General features: G+C 38.6%; 1 protein-coding gene across 2 annotated transcripts in view; it reads right to left on the bottom strand.

The window, feature by feature from the left end:
• cfap36 (cilia and flagella associated protein 36) overlaps nt 1-17,163 on the bottom strand; it is a 109,648-nt gene that overhangs the window by 15,734 nt on the left and 76,751 nt on the right. For both annotated transcript variants that reach the window (XM_039738314.1, XM_039738315.1), the window contains exons 7-8: nt 12,592-12,694; nt 8,152-8,312 (exon numbers count right to left, since the gene is read on the bottom strand). In XM_039738314.1, the coding sequence (XP_039594248.1) occupies nt 8,152-8,312; nt 12,592-12,694 (264 nt within the window). The remainder of the gene's footprint in view (nt 1-8,151; nt 8,313-12,591; nt 12,695-17,163) is intronic.

The raw sequence follows: 17,163 nt of genomic DNA, 5'->3' as shown, positions 1-17,163 counted from the left end.
TTTTAATTTGTCAAGATTTGTCACTAGATAGCCGACACCCGCCATAGCATACGGTGGTGTAAGATTTGTAACAGAAAACGGTGCATTGCCTTTGTGAACCGTTTGTGTCAAGAAATAACCCACTGAAAGGAACAGGCAGTTGCCGGATCCCGGAATAGAGATGACGTTGTACAAAAACCCATCGACAGAGAAGATACTGTCGTTCATTTTATAACAAAGGCTTAGGAAACAACCGTCGCAGTATAACGAAAATAGCAAGGTGTATGGGAGGCTGCAGGCAGCATGGGGAATGGTTTGGAAGAGGACGAATAGGATTTGAGAAATGCCGTGTCAGCTGCGTGTGGGCGGGACCAGTTTTGAAGAGGAAGCAGGACGAACCAGAAGAGAAGTATATATAAGAGAGGCAGTTGCCGGATCCTGGAATAGAGATGTCGTTATACAAAAACCCGTTGACATAGAAGATACTGTCGATCATTTTATAACAAAGGCTTAGGAAACAACCGTCGCAGTATAATGAAAATTGCAAGGTTTATGGGAGAACGCAGGCAGCGTGGGGAAGGGTTTGGAAGAGGATGAATAGGAATCGAGAAATGCCATGTCGGCTGCGTGTGGGCGGGACCGGTTTTGAAGAGGAGCTGCAGGCAGCGTAAGGAAGGGTTTGGAAGAGGACGAATAGGAATCGAGAAATGCCATGTCGGCTGCGTGTGGGCGGGACCAGTTTTGAAGTGGAAGCAGGACGAACCATCTTAGGCAGCATGTTCTTGTTCAGGTGAGTGCTGAGAAGAAATACAAGGAATTGTGTAGAGAAATGAGGCTGCCACTTTATACAAATGAAGACCAATACCCGAAGCAAACAGGGAGGACGAAACTTCAGTGAAGCTCATAGAAGACATGTTTAGCAAATTGCGTCATTGGGCATATGCAGCACTCCACATTCTGTTGGCTTCTTCAGCCTGGTTTATACTTGATATGTGGCGAAAATAATGGCAGACACAGAGGCGCGCCCATGCGGCAATGTGGATGTGGCACCATGTATCCAAAGTGGTGAGTTTCAAAGAGAGGCTGGTCACGTGAATGCCAGAATGATCAATGGTGGCCAGAATATGATGCAGCAGATCATTAAAATGTAAGAGAGGCATGCAAAATTATTTGAAATACATCTGTTCGCCATGTACGTTACCCCACTCACAAGAATATTATGCTCGCCCATTTTTCATCACTTTAGTTAATGAGTCTGACATTCCACCTTCTCCCTCTTAGAGTAAGTAATAGCAGGCACAACTCGTTATCCATCAGCAGAGTCAACATTGCCTTGGCTGTGACATTGTTAGGTACATAACATTGACCAAACTGTCACCTACTGACTTGGGGAAAGATTGAACGGGCCATAACAAGTATACTGTAAATATGTTATGGTTGCTGACAGAGTGCACGTGAGCTTTGTGTTGTGGTCTGAATGCTGGCTTCATGCAGTTAAGTATAAATAAGGCTTTACTCCTCGAAATGCACAATAAAAATAAAAAAAATAAAAAAAATGCACAAATTCAGTGGAGTGGGGCGATATTCTCTCACTTGGATTGTCAAGCAAGCTTACACACAGTACATCTTCCTCATGTTTTATTTTGAAGAATGGTGTGAGGGACAGGGAGGCCCTTAGTGGTGAAATGAATGCAATATTGCAGGGAACCGGTGTGTCTCCTTGCTGGTCAGGCTGTGATATGCCACGCCGCACTAGTTCAAAAAGCAGAAACACTTGAAACCCTGGGTACAACACAAGCAAGGAGCGACATGATGTCTTTGTCAGTTCAAAAGCTTGCACAGCTCAGTAAAACAGTCCCTCATGTACAGAACACAGAGGAGGTGGACATACAAAATTTCACAGTATTACTTCATTTCATCTGTTCTTTATTGTACAATGCTGTATGGGAATAGAAATAGACTATATAAAGAAAAAATGTTTAAAACTCACAATACTGAAATATGAAATAGCAATATATGAAACAGGAGCTTACACTGCAAGCAATTCAAAATTGGAACTGTGTGAGGTAATATTGATTAACCTGCCAGCAATTTGGACACCTGAGTGAACAGCCAGAAACTAAAAACCTACACCTTCTTCTTTACTTCAGCAGAGCCTCTGTAAACATTTAAACTGTGGACTCTAAATCTCACTATAGAAAAACTTTTTAAACGATTGCTACTGACTGATTTTAAACTCTGTATTTTTACGGAGTTGAACCTTGTATCTTTTAGATCACTCTTTATGGCCTTTAACTTTAGGATGCATGCTGCACAGGAGAGGGAGAGCAGAGCAGGGAATAACAAAATAAAGAAGAACTGTAAGAAACTGGCAAGACCTCTGCAGACTGAAGAAATTCGAAAGCAGCTCTGCACCTAGACTTGGAAAGACTCATCTCCCATCATCTGTATTTTCTACATAAGCATTTTTTAAATAAAACTCTTTTTCAAATACATTTGCTAACCTTTTAAGATTATTTTTGCTACCATCGGTTTTACCGTGTTTTTATAAATTTTGCTTTATAATAATAATATAGATTTTATATTGCTTGATTGGGTCAATGTATATTGTTGTGGTGTGGGTGATTGCCACATTCCCACAGGGGTTAGTAGCAGAGAGGAGACGTCTTCAGTAGAAAGCAGCACAGTGAGTAGACACCTGCTTTGGTGTTTGGCACGGGTATAGCATAAGTCTGAAGACAAGCATTTGGTCTACTGCGTGAGGCAGCTGTCCACATCCAGGTAAGGCTGTACACGTGGGTAAGTAAGTGATATAAGTAGATATAGCAAACACTCATATAAACAATACAGTTAAAGGTAACTATAGCGTAGATGAACCAAAATAACAAACGCACGAATTTCCATGGTGATATATTCAAGGTACAGTGAAAAGAGCACTTGCTGCTGATGATCACCATATTCCCACAAGGGTTAGCAGCTGGAGGGGGGCAGGAGTAATGCCCCCAATAAAATCGTGATCAGCGGGCACCTATTTTGGTCTGCTTGCGCTGAGTAAATAAGTCTCTTTGCTTAAAGCAGATGTCCAGCTGCAGATAATGCTGTACATGTGGGGTACTATAAAGCAGCTAGCTATATTAAGGCAAATTTCCACAATAGTACAAATGCTTAAAATGTTCAATTTACTGAATAGGTTATGTAAATGCACAGCCCATTAACATCAATGATGTATGTAATAAGTTAGAGTAAACTACAATTCAATGCTTTTGACCTAAACAAAGTGTTACGTTCAAATCCAATTGAAGCTACTATTTCTACAGAATGTGCTACAGGGTATAATTATATTCATACCCAATATTCTAATAATTCTTACAAACTACCTGTTTGAATTAAAAATAATACAGTTTTCTGTGAAATTGTGTTTTCCAATTACTATCAACAAAAGCCAAGTTCAGTTATTCAGCAAAGCAAGAATTGATCTAAAGCACATATGTTTTACTCATGGGCAATTATATATTGCATATTCAAGTGTAATGAGCTCCACTGAATTAATATTAACCCTAATAAAAAATAACAGATATCGTATACAGAAAAGTACTCAGTTAGTTACATATTACTTCTGATACATCTGAGTAACAGCACTATAACCAAGGCCCACTGTCTTAGGAATTTACAGCTAGTTCTTTTATAATAACCATTTATCAATTTTGTAACCTGCTTATCATCTCAGGCTCATGGGATCACCGCAGTACTTGGTCAAAAAAAGGAAAGTCGCCCCAGATGGGATGCTAGTCCACCACAATGCACACCCACTGCGCCAAATGACAGTCACAATGCAACATACCCAACATATCTTTAAAATATACAAGGAAAATCCACACATCCTGGGAAAAATTATGCATTATATTTGTAGGAGGAGATATATACTAAATCATAAAATTTGCCTCTGTAGCAAGATATCACAGCAGGGTAATATTGATAGCAAAGTGCTCTTAGATCAACTAAGGCTTAGCCCTAACCTTTGCCATTTATTCAGAGCACATCAAACAAAAAGAGACTTCTATATTGGCGACAAACTCCCATTCTATTAAGGTGAAGCAAAAAAATACCAAACGCCATGGTGGAGGACAGAATACTTTTGGAAACACCAAGTAGATTGGGTGTTAAGCACTGTATAAGATGGCATGTTTTTCCCACTAAACACTGCACATTTGTATCATGCTGTTCTAAATAAGATCTTTATTGTGAGTGAATTACTCTGGATAAATATTTGGCTTCATTCACACTTCTGCCTTTCCTTGCATTATTTCCACAGTCGCATAACACAGGTAGCCCACAGTACACCAATAGCACTATTTATAAACTATAGCCCCTGTTCACATCACCACGGAGGAGAGTAGTGCAGTTTTAAAAAATTTGATACGCTGCACATCCTCTACGTACAGATAAATGAAAATAAACCCTTATGCATATTAGTGTTTTTTATATAGGACAACACACAAAATAGGAAGGCATCCCCTTGCTGTTCCTAAGAAAATACCCTTTCCTGTTTCCAGCAGATGAAGCTGAAAACACCCAATTCCAGGCACCTTGGAAGAATGTACTCAATATTGTCTCTGTGATGCATATTTTAGATTGCAATCGCCATGATTGAAATTATAATTGGCCAAGCAACACGCATCACACTACTTAACTACAGGTATGACAGGAAATTGCAGACAAACAACAGTGGTCCCTATAATTGGGGTGGATTATGCAAATAGCTTATATTTATTTGTTATATATCATGGTTATAAAAATTACTTATGAATGCTTTGAAATTACTTCAGTTTTTTTTTTTTGTCTGACACCTGACTCATCGGTACAAGAAAACCCCCACAAATGTTATACCAATTGACTTAATTTGATGTCAAGTTATGCAAATCGTCAAGCTTTTTGGGGGTCACCAAATTTTTGGTCCTGTAGACTCAAAAAAAACCTAATTTTTAATCCATTCTGGATGATATTTGGTGCAGGAAATTATACCCTTATAATAAAGAATAAAGCACTAGGTGCCTTCAGCAAAGATGATCAGAAAGACTTGGAATTATGCATGCCACATTAACTGACCCCAGGGGTTCAACCCTGTAATGAGACACAAGTTGCTCTTTTCATAAAACTTAAAAAAAAATATGTGTATCCGTGATATAGGCATGCGGAATGTCATTTTATGCTACAGTATTTTGAGATTTATGACAATAATTTGATATTTGATTTTTAACTGGTGGTCCTAGCCCTCGCCAAATAACTGAATTCAGAGATAAGCATGTAGGGTTTCATTTTAGACTATTTCAAGGTCAGTAATGTTATTTTAGTTTTTTGATACTTTACTAGGGATTTAGACATATATGGAGCTCTATTAGAGGGTGAAAAATGAAACAATATTGGGACTTGAAATGTGTGCTACAATTTAAATGTTTAAATATTTCAAATACAGTGATACCTTGGTATACGTCTGCTTTGGAATAAGTCCAACTTGGTATACGTCCTGTTTGGACACGCAAAATTTTGCTTGGTATACGACCTTTGTTTGGAATACGACTCGCGCGCTACCTTTGGTTACATCTCTCGAGACAAAGCCACGACTGCCCTCGAGCGTCAGGGCGCCAGTTGCTAGCATTCAGTGAACAACCCGCGCTATAACTAGCGGGTCCACAGCTCCTGTCAAAGGCCAGTTTTAAAATAAATAAACACCGCGCTCGTGGCTTGGTGAGGGGGCGTGGTGGTTGTGTGGCTGAATGTTCTCAGGGCGATTCGCGATGTGGCACAAGTGCACAGGTGAGAGACCATCCACATTCGTGATTGTTCCTGGGGGCTGCTTATCTTGATAAACAGAAGCGCGAGTCGGCTAGAAGGGGAGGAAAAAGAAAGAACGGACAGGAGGTTGAGAGAGAGAGAGAGAGAGCGCGCGCATGAAGTAGCTGAAGTAGGCAGAGTCAAGGTCAGCTGCAAGTAGGGCGACTCCCCTAGCAGGGGGGCTTCTTGCTGTATTTTAACCTCGTTGTTTTTAAGAAGACTTTTTTCTATTGTTTTTAACCTCCACGTTTCACTTCTGATTTTATGGATTATTTATTGGAACTTTGGAGACTGCACTTTAATTTGAACACCTTGTTTTGTTGATTGTTTTAATAAAAGCACTTTGCACTTTTTCACCATCCCCTTGCTTTGTTGTTACCAATGAAGTTAGCAGCGAGGCACATTACCGACGGTGTAGGGTTCAAGGGCTCCCCGACAGTAGATGGGGGCATACAGCAAACCCGCATCATCACAACGTGATTTTGTGTTTTTTCACGTAAATTTGAATTGATTGTTGAAAAGTATGTTGGTGGCATGCGTATCCGGGACATGGCCGTTGCATACCGTTTGCCGAGAATGACGGTATCTACGATTGTGAAAAACGGACGTTATTAAAGAGTAAAGTGAGGTAAAATTTTCATTTATTTCATCTAATTGCTTTTGTATTTATGTATTTTAGTATTAAGCAGTGTTTAAATTATTTTATACAACCCAATCAATGTATAATATGCCAATTACAATAGGATTTTTTTTCATGGGAACGGATTAATCATTTTCCCATTATTTCTTATGGGAAAAATTAGTTTGATATACGTCCTGTTTGGTATAAATCCAAGGACCTGGAACGGATTAAGGACGTATACCGAGATACCACTGTATTTGAAACAACTATTATTGTTTATTATGTATTAATACCAAATGAAGTAAATCATTAAGTTTCTTCAATGAACTCCCTGAAAGTGGGTGGCTTATGCTAATTTAGACTTTGTCTTTGTAAATAGTTTTTATTTAATATATTCTTTTGGACATTCTCACCTCAGTGTGGTGGGTCTCTGTGGCAGGGGTGCAGATCAGATCAGGCTGGAGAATGTTCTGGCTTCCCCATTTAAAATAAATAAAGTTCTGTTTTTAATAGCGGGACTCCAAGTGCCCAAGGGCAGTTGCAAGTTTCTGGTGATTATAAATTATGTTTGGTTTTCTGCAAATGTGGCATTGTGTCTAACAACCAAACAAGTCCACCATGATCTCATCTGCCCAGGGAACATTATTCCAGATGTCAGATGTTTTTTTAGATTCAATTTTGTAGAGCTACCATATTCATCTAGGAGAGAAGTTTTCAACAACCTCTCCTTCAAAGGAGGCCATATTCTTCAGTTTTTGTTCTGATGGTAGCCTAATGAATCTTTAACAATTACTATGTCTGGACTTGTAGGTTACTGAATGCAACTTTTGGGTTCTTTGCAAATTCTCAGAGGATCAGAGTCTAAGCTTTGGATGGGATTGATGAGAAGACTGGCAGCTATCCTAAATGTCCTCCATTTGTAAATAATAATTTTCACTGTAGAATGATGGACTTCAAATTGTATTCAAAATGGCTTTATAAATGGCATTATCAAACTGACGAGCAATAACATTTGCTGTTGTGAGATCACTGCAGATGTCTGGTGTCAACACAAACCTGAATGCTTTAGTGAACAGCCAAAGGTTCCGTTTTTATATTAAAGTGGCTGCAATTCCTGATCATTGACTAATCAAGTGCACTTGATTAACAGCACTGGAGTCTAAGCACTGCATTGACTGTACCATGTTTTTGGAACTGTTGCGCCATTGATGTGCTTGGAAACATTTAAATATTTTATTTTTTTAAAGGACAATTTGTTGCATACTAAATACTTTTGTAGGTGGAACATTATCCTTCAGTGTCTGTTTTTCGCTCAGACTCATTGCTCCTCGAATATGTCTAGTGGATGACACATATTCTTTTATATGGTTGAGAATTCCTATTAATTGCACTCACCTAGCATGAAACAAAGAAAAGATAAGATTTCTGAGGAAGAAGTGGTTTTATAGAACTGTATTTGTCTAATAAAGACATTACTGTTTTGGTCATTATGGTTTTGTATAATTCTGTTTTAGCCTAGGTGGTGTACGAGAATCCCCCAATATATCACACCTGACATGTAAAACCATAAAATTGAAAGGGGGTTGACTTACATTTTCAAACCACTTTATATTATACTGTATGCGACTGATTACATGACTCCACTGACTCATGGATACATTTTTAAAATGGATAAGAAGACAAAGAATTAACAGTCAAAGCTGCACAAGTGAGCTTACAGTAAGAGGTCTACTTATGCCAGCCTCCTTTCTGGCCTCCTCTAACCAGGCTTCAGCAGCTTCAAGACTGCTCTTCTCCTTAGGTTCTGGAAGTGGCTCAGATCCTTTCACTGGCACTCGGACTGGTGCAAGAACTTTGTTATTACTGCATTTACTTCGTCCTGGGAATGAAAAAAAGGCAAAATCAGTGAAGGTTCATGCCAGCAGACTCACTGAAATGTTATGATTCTTATGTAAGTATATGATAGACTATACATTCTGTGGTTACTTTATTAGGTCACCTATTTTTAACACAAATAGCCTGCTCCTCCAAACAGAAAACCACATGACTTCATCTTATTAAATACAGCATGCAGACATTGTCAGAGGTCTTAGTTGTTGTTTGACTAAACATTAGAACTGGCAGGATGAGTGATCTCAATAACTTTCACTGTGGTATGACTGTTGGTTCCAGTGTCTTAAAAAATGGCATCCCTCCTCTGATTTCAAGATGCTTATAAAGAATATTGTCAGAAACAAAAATCATCTATTGAGCAGCAGTTCTGTAGAAGAAAACACCTTGTTAATTAGGCAAGTCAAAGGAGAATAGCCAGATTTTTTGAGGCTAACAAAATGCACCGATTCTTAAATAACAGTACTTTACAACCCTGTTGTCCAGAAAAGCTTCTTTGAATGCACAATGTGTCAGACTTTGACTTGCTACAGCAGCAGCAGATCATCATCATCATCATCATCATCCACTCCTGCCAGCTAAGAACAGGAATGTGACATTACATTGGGCATGTGATCACAAAATGTAGACAAATGTAGAACTGAAAATGTCCGCTTGTCTGATGAATCTCAATGTCTGTACCAATATGCAGGTAGTGTAATCAGAATTTCCAATAAAGTGTTAAACCAAAAATCAATTCCTGCCATGCGTCAAAAGTATATACTTGTTAAGGTAATGCAGGGGTGTGGCAAATATGCTCTTTTCACACATTTGACATCGTAACACCAACTGAGCATCATTTGACTGTCATAGCATAACTAAGGATAGTTGATGACCATGTACACCCCTTTTTGTCCATAAGCTCCACTGTTTAAGTGGATACTTGCAACTGATACAGCATGTCACAAAGCACACATTTTCTCAATACACAACAGTTACTTTGTAGCATGTATGCCACAAACGTTGTAATCCTTAGGTTAGTTTTGCACTCCTTAAATGTATACCTTGTAACTCGGGTTGGTGTGGGTTTGCATCCCAAAAAACAAGCATCTGTGCCTTTAAAACGTTGACTGCTGAGCCATCAATTACCAGGATGCTGTAGTATAGGTATAGGGATATATGATAAATATTAAACTCTACCAAAACTCATAAAAAAAATATAGAAATAGGTTTTATTACCAAAAGTAACTCTGTCAAAATGTAAAGAAACTATTAATTACTTTATGTTCATCAGCATCGTGAATAAAAGTCTCTATTTGACTGACAGACTTAGAAGCATGGCACCACACAGATTGCAGGTTTAGAAGAACATTGCCACAAATGCAACACGTTCTGTTGCACTGTCCACACTTGATGCACACAACTCATTTGGTACTTGGTGACTGTTTGCAGTCAGTAGCAGGTGGCAGAATGTCCATGTACAGCTGTCCTTATAGTCAGGCGCATTATGATGAAGAAACAGCTATGGATCGGCTATCTGTATCTGTACCAGTGCCTACAGGTTCCACAACATCCAATTGATTGTCACTATCTCGATTACTGTTACTATAATCAAAATATTACTTCTGCAATAAATCTAGTTGTTTCAAAATTTCAGCAGGTTTATACCATTTTTGTGACAACATAACTACGGACTGTCTATAGCACTATTTTCTGCAAGCTGTTGCCTCCAAAAAAAAAAAATTCTATGGCTATCCACTAGATGGAGGTATTATAGTAGGTAACTGAAAAGTGTGTGCAAAGCTGGCTGTGTCAATAGTGGCTATATACTGACAATCGAGTTCTCTTGTGTGTTGTATTTTAACTGGCTCAGTGAGTTATGACTTAACTCGTACCTCACATTTAACATGTTAAGGGTAAGATGTAGCATAGAAAAGATGGTTCCCAAAAGGGGTTTTAACCTGGAAAGGAAAAAAGAGAGAAAGAGACAGAGAGACAGGCATGTATAGGAGAAGCAGGGAGCAAGAACATATATGGGGAATCTATACTAATAAAAGGGAAAGCCCTCACTGACTGACTGACTCATCACTAATTCTCCAACTTCCCGTGTAGGTAGAAGGCTGAAATTTGGCAGGCTCATTCCTTACAGCTTCCTTACAAAAGTTGGGCAGGTTTCATTTCGAAATTCTACGCGTAATGGTCATAACTGGAAGGTATATTTCTCCATATACTGTAATGGAGTTGAGCTTGAAAGCCGTGGGGGTTGGAGTTTCGTGTGACACCATTTGAAAGCAGTGGAAACTAAGTTGTCTTAAATACTTTTAAATAACCAGTCAATTGAATCCCAGACCTTGTATCTAAAATTCTGTGCAGTGACTGAAAGAATGGGATTGGAGTTACAAGTAGCTGAAAAGAGGTTTACATGTAGGGTTTTCAACCTTACTTTGCAAGACAGAGTAAAGAGTTCAACAGTATGGAAGAACAATGGAGCAGAACCAAGTGCTTCACCTGACTGAGAAGTGCCAGATGAACCCGTTCAGAAATGTAGTAAAAATAGCAAAGGGCTTAGTCCATTTGGAGAAGACCCAGGGGAAAATCTATATATGCTAGACCATGTGGCATTCTGTTCCCATTTGAGGCCCAGTCTTGGAATTTAGATTTCAAAGAGATATTAGTTTTCAGCTTTTTGGGCACCATTCATTTGTCTTTGTGGTACAAACCAATCATTTTCATTTCAGATTTTACACCCCTGCTAAATTAAAATTAAAATTAAAAAATTTAGTTTACTCCAGTCCTTTATGAAAATTGTTCTGTCAGCATTTTAACACTACCATATCTTAGCTGATAAAGAACAAACTACTTGTGAGTGAACGTGCTACAAATACAACCACACTCTAAGGAAAGCAGCGATTATTACTATTAATCATTACATGTAAAACAGCTAAGAATTTAATTACTGTTTTATTATATTTGCTTCTACCACACACTCTAAAATAAAGTTTCAAGTATATGCTTGTGAAGGTGATGCAGTGCAGTAATTACTTCTGCCTCAAAGATCCAGAAAGTTGGGTCTGATTTTGAACTTGGTCATTGCCTGTGAGGAGAGTACATGTTTTTCCCATATTCATATAGGTTTTCTTTGGATATTCCAGTTTCCAACTATGTGTTACAAGATGAGTATGCTATGTGGAGAATCTTAACTGATTTGATGTAAGAGAGTACGATAGCATGCAAGGCCTTCTTTGGTCATCACAATAGCATGTATGTATGTACAGGTATGGCCATTTATTCTACAAGATTCTAGATATGTTGCTCATGACTGTGCTATCATGCAAAAATGACTCATTTTGTAGTTGCTGCAAACTGGACAGCTGCACAGTCTTGCCGTGAACAGCCAACTCATTCCAAAAATGATTGAGTTGGGAACTGGTGTATGCCACTGAAGCAATGAAAAGTCACTGTTATGTTCCTGGGAACATTCAGTGACAATACATGTCCTGTAACATGGTGCATTGCTATGTTGAAATCATCTAGCTGAATAATAAATTGAAGCCATGAACTTGGTCAGCAATGATGTTCAGATATGGATTCCCATTCATGTGTTTTTCAGTGGGTATCAGGGTCCTAATTTGTGTCTGTAAAACCATTCCTCACACCATCACAATGCCACTATTAGCCTATACTGTTCACACCAAATGGTTACATGAACCCATGTTGCTTGTGACAAGTTCTTATCTTTCCAATAGCATAATACAAAGGGATGCAGTTTTCATCTGACCAAGCAATCCTTTTCAACTCCTCAACAATCCAATTTTAATGCTTCTGGATCCACTGGAAATGTGTTTTCTTGATTTTCAGTGACATCTTAAATGGCCCATTTGAGACACAGTCCAGTAAGTGGTATAATCTGTGATGATATTCTACAAGTGAAGTATGACATGTTGGAAGGCAGAACTAGTGGGGGTGTACATAATAAACTGTCAACTCAATGCACTGGTTTCTCATTCAGAGTGGATTCCATCCTTTAACTTCCAGAAACCGAGTAACGTGGATTCAAAAAGTGGATGGTAGTAGGAAGATGGTGGTATATTTCCAGGTCTGACAGGTATGGCAGAAACATATTGTTAATCCAAACTACCCAATCATAGTTATCTTGGAGAATTTTGTCAAACGCCAATTTGTTAAAAAATACAGACAATTTCAAATCATTCCGTAATTAATCTAAGCATGAACTGCTTTACAGTGAATATTGAAATAATAAGTAAAACTAAATATTCCTAACATCTCACCTGATGGCACGGTGTCATTGGAAGGGTTCGATTTCTCTGTCTCCTTTGTCTTGGAGGTACAAACAGCTAGCCCTTTATCAACTGGCTTCAGAGAGGAATTGATCTGAAAAGGATAAAAATTCAGCATAATTTTTCTATCTATGAGCTGGTCTCGCGAGACAAGATGCGATTCTGAAATGAGAACCCGTTAAAAAGTTTGTGGTGAACAGCGTTGAAATCCACCGAGTCAAAAGGCTATGCCCACAAGGCTTCTTCCTAAAATATCCATTCCCAATTTCTCTAGTCTGTGCACTTTAAACCAAAGGACTTTCAGGGAGTGAACAAAAAGAAACCGAAAAGACTTGATGCTGAGAGAAAATAAAAAGCTAAAATGGCCAGTTATACATTCAGGAACTCAGTAAAACAAGGTAACTGAAGCTTAATAATTAATTTGTAAGTTGTGATGAGTAATGTGGCAGAGGACGCAGACACACACAGACCCCCGGAGCTACTTGGCTCCATACATTTAAGAAGTGCTTCTGTCTGCTACAATATCTTTCTCTCATTTTGGCCATTGCATTACTGTACGGCATAACAATAGCAAATACAGTGTACAGTAGTGGTCTATGGATATAGTATGTATTAAAATGTGGTGGCTCTATTCTGACATGGCATGTTTGCATTTCCAATTACACAGTAATGCTAACTTACTTTTGTTTAGTTGAGCATTTAGAAGGTGGATGTAGTGTATCCTCCTCGTTTGTGCCTGTACTGGTATCAATAGGCAGATTTCTTGATACAGGGGTTTTGAGTACTAAACTCTGCATCTTCCCTGGCTCTTTGTTATCATCTTTCTAAATGACATGTCTCGTGACAGGGTGTGACTCAATGCTTACTTCAAATGCATATCTTGCAATTCATATTTTCACAAACATAGCTGCCATATCTTTCAAACTCGCATCAACCCCAACACTGTTATTGTAAGTGAACAACAGAAAGCATTGTCCTGCGACAATGTATTGTTCACATTTACCATTAGGCCACTGATGTCTTTGAATGCCTTGTATAATCTGATGTTACAGGAAGGTTTCTCTTTTGTAACAGGTTATGTTTATTTTTGACACATGCAGTGTGCTCTCCATACATGCAACACATATTAATATGCTTAACAGAGGCCTTTTTAGGAGACTGTTCGGCTATAGATAGTTTATTGTAATCAGAGGCTTGCTATCTGTAGGACCAGGTTAATGAAATCACAGCTGCATTTTGCAGTAAGAAAATTAGCGCCAATACTTTGAGCACCACATTCACAAGGCATTGGATTGGTTTAGAAATGTGACACTCAGTGAGCTGTCTAACTGTTTGCACCCGCTTTTAATTAAAATTCTCTCAGGGTTGTTGCCACATTTACTAGCTGCGTGTGGCCATCAGGACAAAAAAATAACACAAAGACTCTCTAGCAGTTTTAATACAGTATATTGGCGAACTTGCAGAGGCGTCAGCTAAGTGGTCCGGGACAGGTCATATCTTGTATGAGATGGACGTGTAGTCGAGTGCAGCTGTGGCACAAACTGAGCAGAACAGGCTGAAACCCATCTCGGGCAAACTTATGTTAGTTCATTGTGTGAACGTACAATGTGCATGTACCACAAAGCTGAGTTTGTCTGCTTGGGTTGAATGAGAAGTGAGGTGCGGCACCAAAAAAAGTTAAAAGTGCATCCATGTACCTTCTCACCAAGTGCAAGTCACTCTTGTAGAAACTTCTATTTCTCCCATAGAATTCACACCAACTCCCATGGCTGTGGTTGTGTGTATGGAGCAGTCTGAACTTCTCACACTCACACTCCTTTTGTTTATATGTGTCTAATATGTCTGGTTCAGCAAGACGTTTCATGAGCTGAAGTAAAATTTAATGGTGAATGAAAGAAAAGTAAACTTGTTTTCCACCAGACACAGTAAAGCAAAGAAAACATATCATAAAAGTAACCATATCATTCCATAGGAAACATTCTGAGGCAGAGTGGATTCTCCATTTTCTGTATTATGAACTCCAGTAGTTTGTAGTAAAGAAAAAGTTCATTGTAGTGATGCATTTAGTAATGTCATACATACAGCTAACAAAATGTTTTCAACCTGAGCAGCATGAGTTATAAGATCTGTCCATTTTTCAGATACGTTTATAAGGAGGTGCTAACAAGGCACTGCAAATACTAAAGTTCTATGCTAGATTTACTACATCTATGTGTACAATAACAAACTATGATAATGTTCTAATTTACTTCCATTACCGCCAATGTATCTTTTTTAGCATCCTGAGTCTTGACCATGGATTTCACGTTTTTTTCAATAGGCTCCATGTCCTCCTAGATGATTGTGGAGAGTGATAAATACAATTGCATAGAATTAACAGATTAATAGTACTGTATTCCTACATTTTCTTTGCAACCCTTCCACATGTACAGTTCTTCATTTTTTATGAAATTATTAATTATACATTTCAAGGGTAAACAATTGTGCTAACAAATTAAAAGGAAGCATTGACAGGTTAATTTGATTCCTATATAATATGGATACGGCCAAAAGTATTAGTACCCTTCCACCATTTAAAAAAAAAAAAAAGATAAGTTGAAACTGACAAAAGTAATGGGAATCCACAATTCTTTATTCCATATCCTATAGAGTAGACTCTGCTTTTGATTTCGGACTTAACATTGTTTTTTTAATGAAACAAATTAAAATGGTATTGGCAAAATTATTGGGACCCCTTAGAAATTAAAGTCAAAAATTGGATTGTAGTAGTATCTCAAGAAATATAATTACTCTAATTCATATCGCAGGTGTCTTCAATCTTGTAATCGGTCACTCAGCCTGTATAAATGGAGCAAAGTCCTCACTCACCAGTGTTGTGTCACTTTGTACATCACACTGAATATGGAGAAGAAGAGAGTTGTCTGAGGAGGAAAGGAAGAAAGTAACAGACAAGACCATCTCCAAACAGCTTCATGTTCCTGTGACCACAGCACCTAATATTATCAAGGAGTTTAAGGTCCAAGACACCATAGCCAACTTTCCTAGACATGGCCACAAGACAAAAAATAACCCAATTGAATAGTTTGAAGGATAGTTAGAATGGTGAAAAAAAAAAAAACCAAGGAAAATATCGAGACAGATTAAAGCTGACCTCCAGGAGACAAGCACAAAAGTATGATGTTGCATCATTTGTCGCAGTCTGACTAAAAGTGGGCTCCATGATAGAAGACCCAGGAAAACCCAGATCTGAAAGACAGACACAAAACAGCTCAACAGGAGTTGGGACAAATGAAACTAAATTAGAACTGTTTGGTAAATTATAGCACCTCCATGTTTACAGAAGACAAAACAATGCTTACAACCAAAAATAATCAAAAGCCTAATGTGAAAAATGGAGGAGGCCCATTAATGATCTGGAGTTGCTATGCTGGTATGCTACCTTTGGCACCGGGTGCCTTAACTCTGTGGAAGGCACAATGAAATCAGAAGATTAACATACAGCCCATTGTCAGAAAGCTCTGTCTCGGTTGCAAGTCATGGGTTCTCCAGCAGGATAATGACCTAAACATGCATCTAAGAGCACCCAAGAACTGTTGTAAAGAAAACATTGGAACAGTCTAAAGTGGCCTGCTATGAGTTCTGGTTTAAATCCAATTGAACATCTAAAGAAAGCTGAAATTCACAGTTGGGAGAAGCCCATCAAACCTAAGGCAATTGGAGCAGTTTGTTCAAGAAGAGTGGTCCAAATTGCCAGTTGAGAGGTACAGAAGTCTTACAGTATTCAGAGCTACGGAAACTGCTTGGTTGTAGTTACTGTCTCAGAAAGAATGTTAGGTTAGAGGTCCCAATAAATTTTGTCCATTGAATATTTTTTAAAATAATATGTTACATAACATCATTTTCTAACCCACTTTGTCCTGAACAGGGTCACTCTCATTTAGCACAGGGCGCAAGGCATAAACAAACCCTGGACAGAACGCCAGTCCATCACAGGGTAAACACACACACATCAACCACACACACACACACACACACACACATCAACCACACACTAGGGCCAACTTAGTATTACCAATCCTCCTAACCTGCATGTCTTTGCACTGTGGGGGGAAACTCAGACAGACACTGGGAGAACATGTAAAATCCACACAGGGAGAACCCAGGATGCAAACCCTGGTCTCTTTACTGTGACACAGCAGCACTACCAGTGCCACCGTGTGGCCCTTTAAAATAATATGTTCTAAATCAAAGTGTCTGCTCTACTGAATAAACAATGGTGGATGCCAGTTCATTTTGTGTAAGTTTCAACTTAGTTTACAGAAAATTGTAATTTATTTTTTTTTAAATTGTGGAAGGGTACCAATAGTTTTTGCTGCATTTGAACCCTACAATACTCCATAATGACAGATCCAGGAAGTAGGACTGACAGTGAAGCTACTGCAGCCCCCTCTACTGGAGGACCCAGAACCTGACACTGATGATCTGTAATGTTCAACATATTATTAAAATTGATTAAATGATAATTAAAAACTTATCACATCCACTGCTGGTTAAAAGAGTAGA

The sequence above is a fragment of the Polypterus senegalus genome, chromosome 16 (assembly GCF_016835505.1).
Source record: "Polypterus senegalus isolate Bchr_013 chromosome 16, ASM1683550v1, whole genome shotgun sequence".
Taxonomy (NCBI): domain Eukaryota; kingdom Metazoa; phylum Chordata; class Cladistia; order Polypteriformes; family Polypteridae; genus Polypterus; species Polypterus senegalus.
This window is presented reverse-complemented; position numbering and strand designations above follow the sequence as displayed.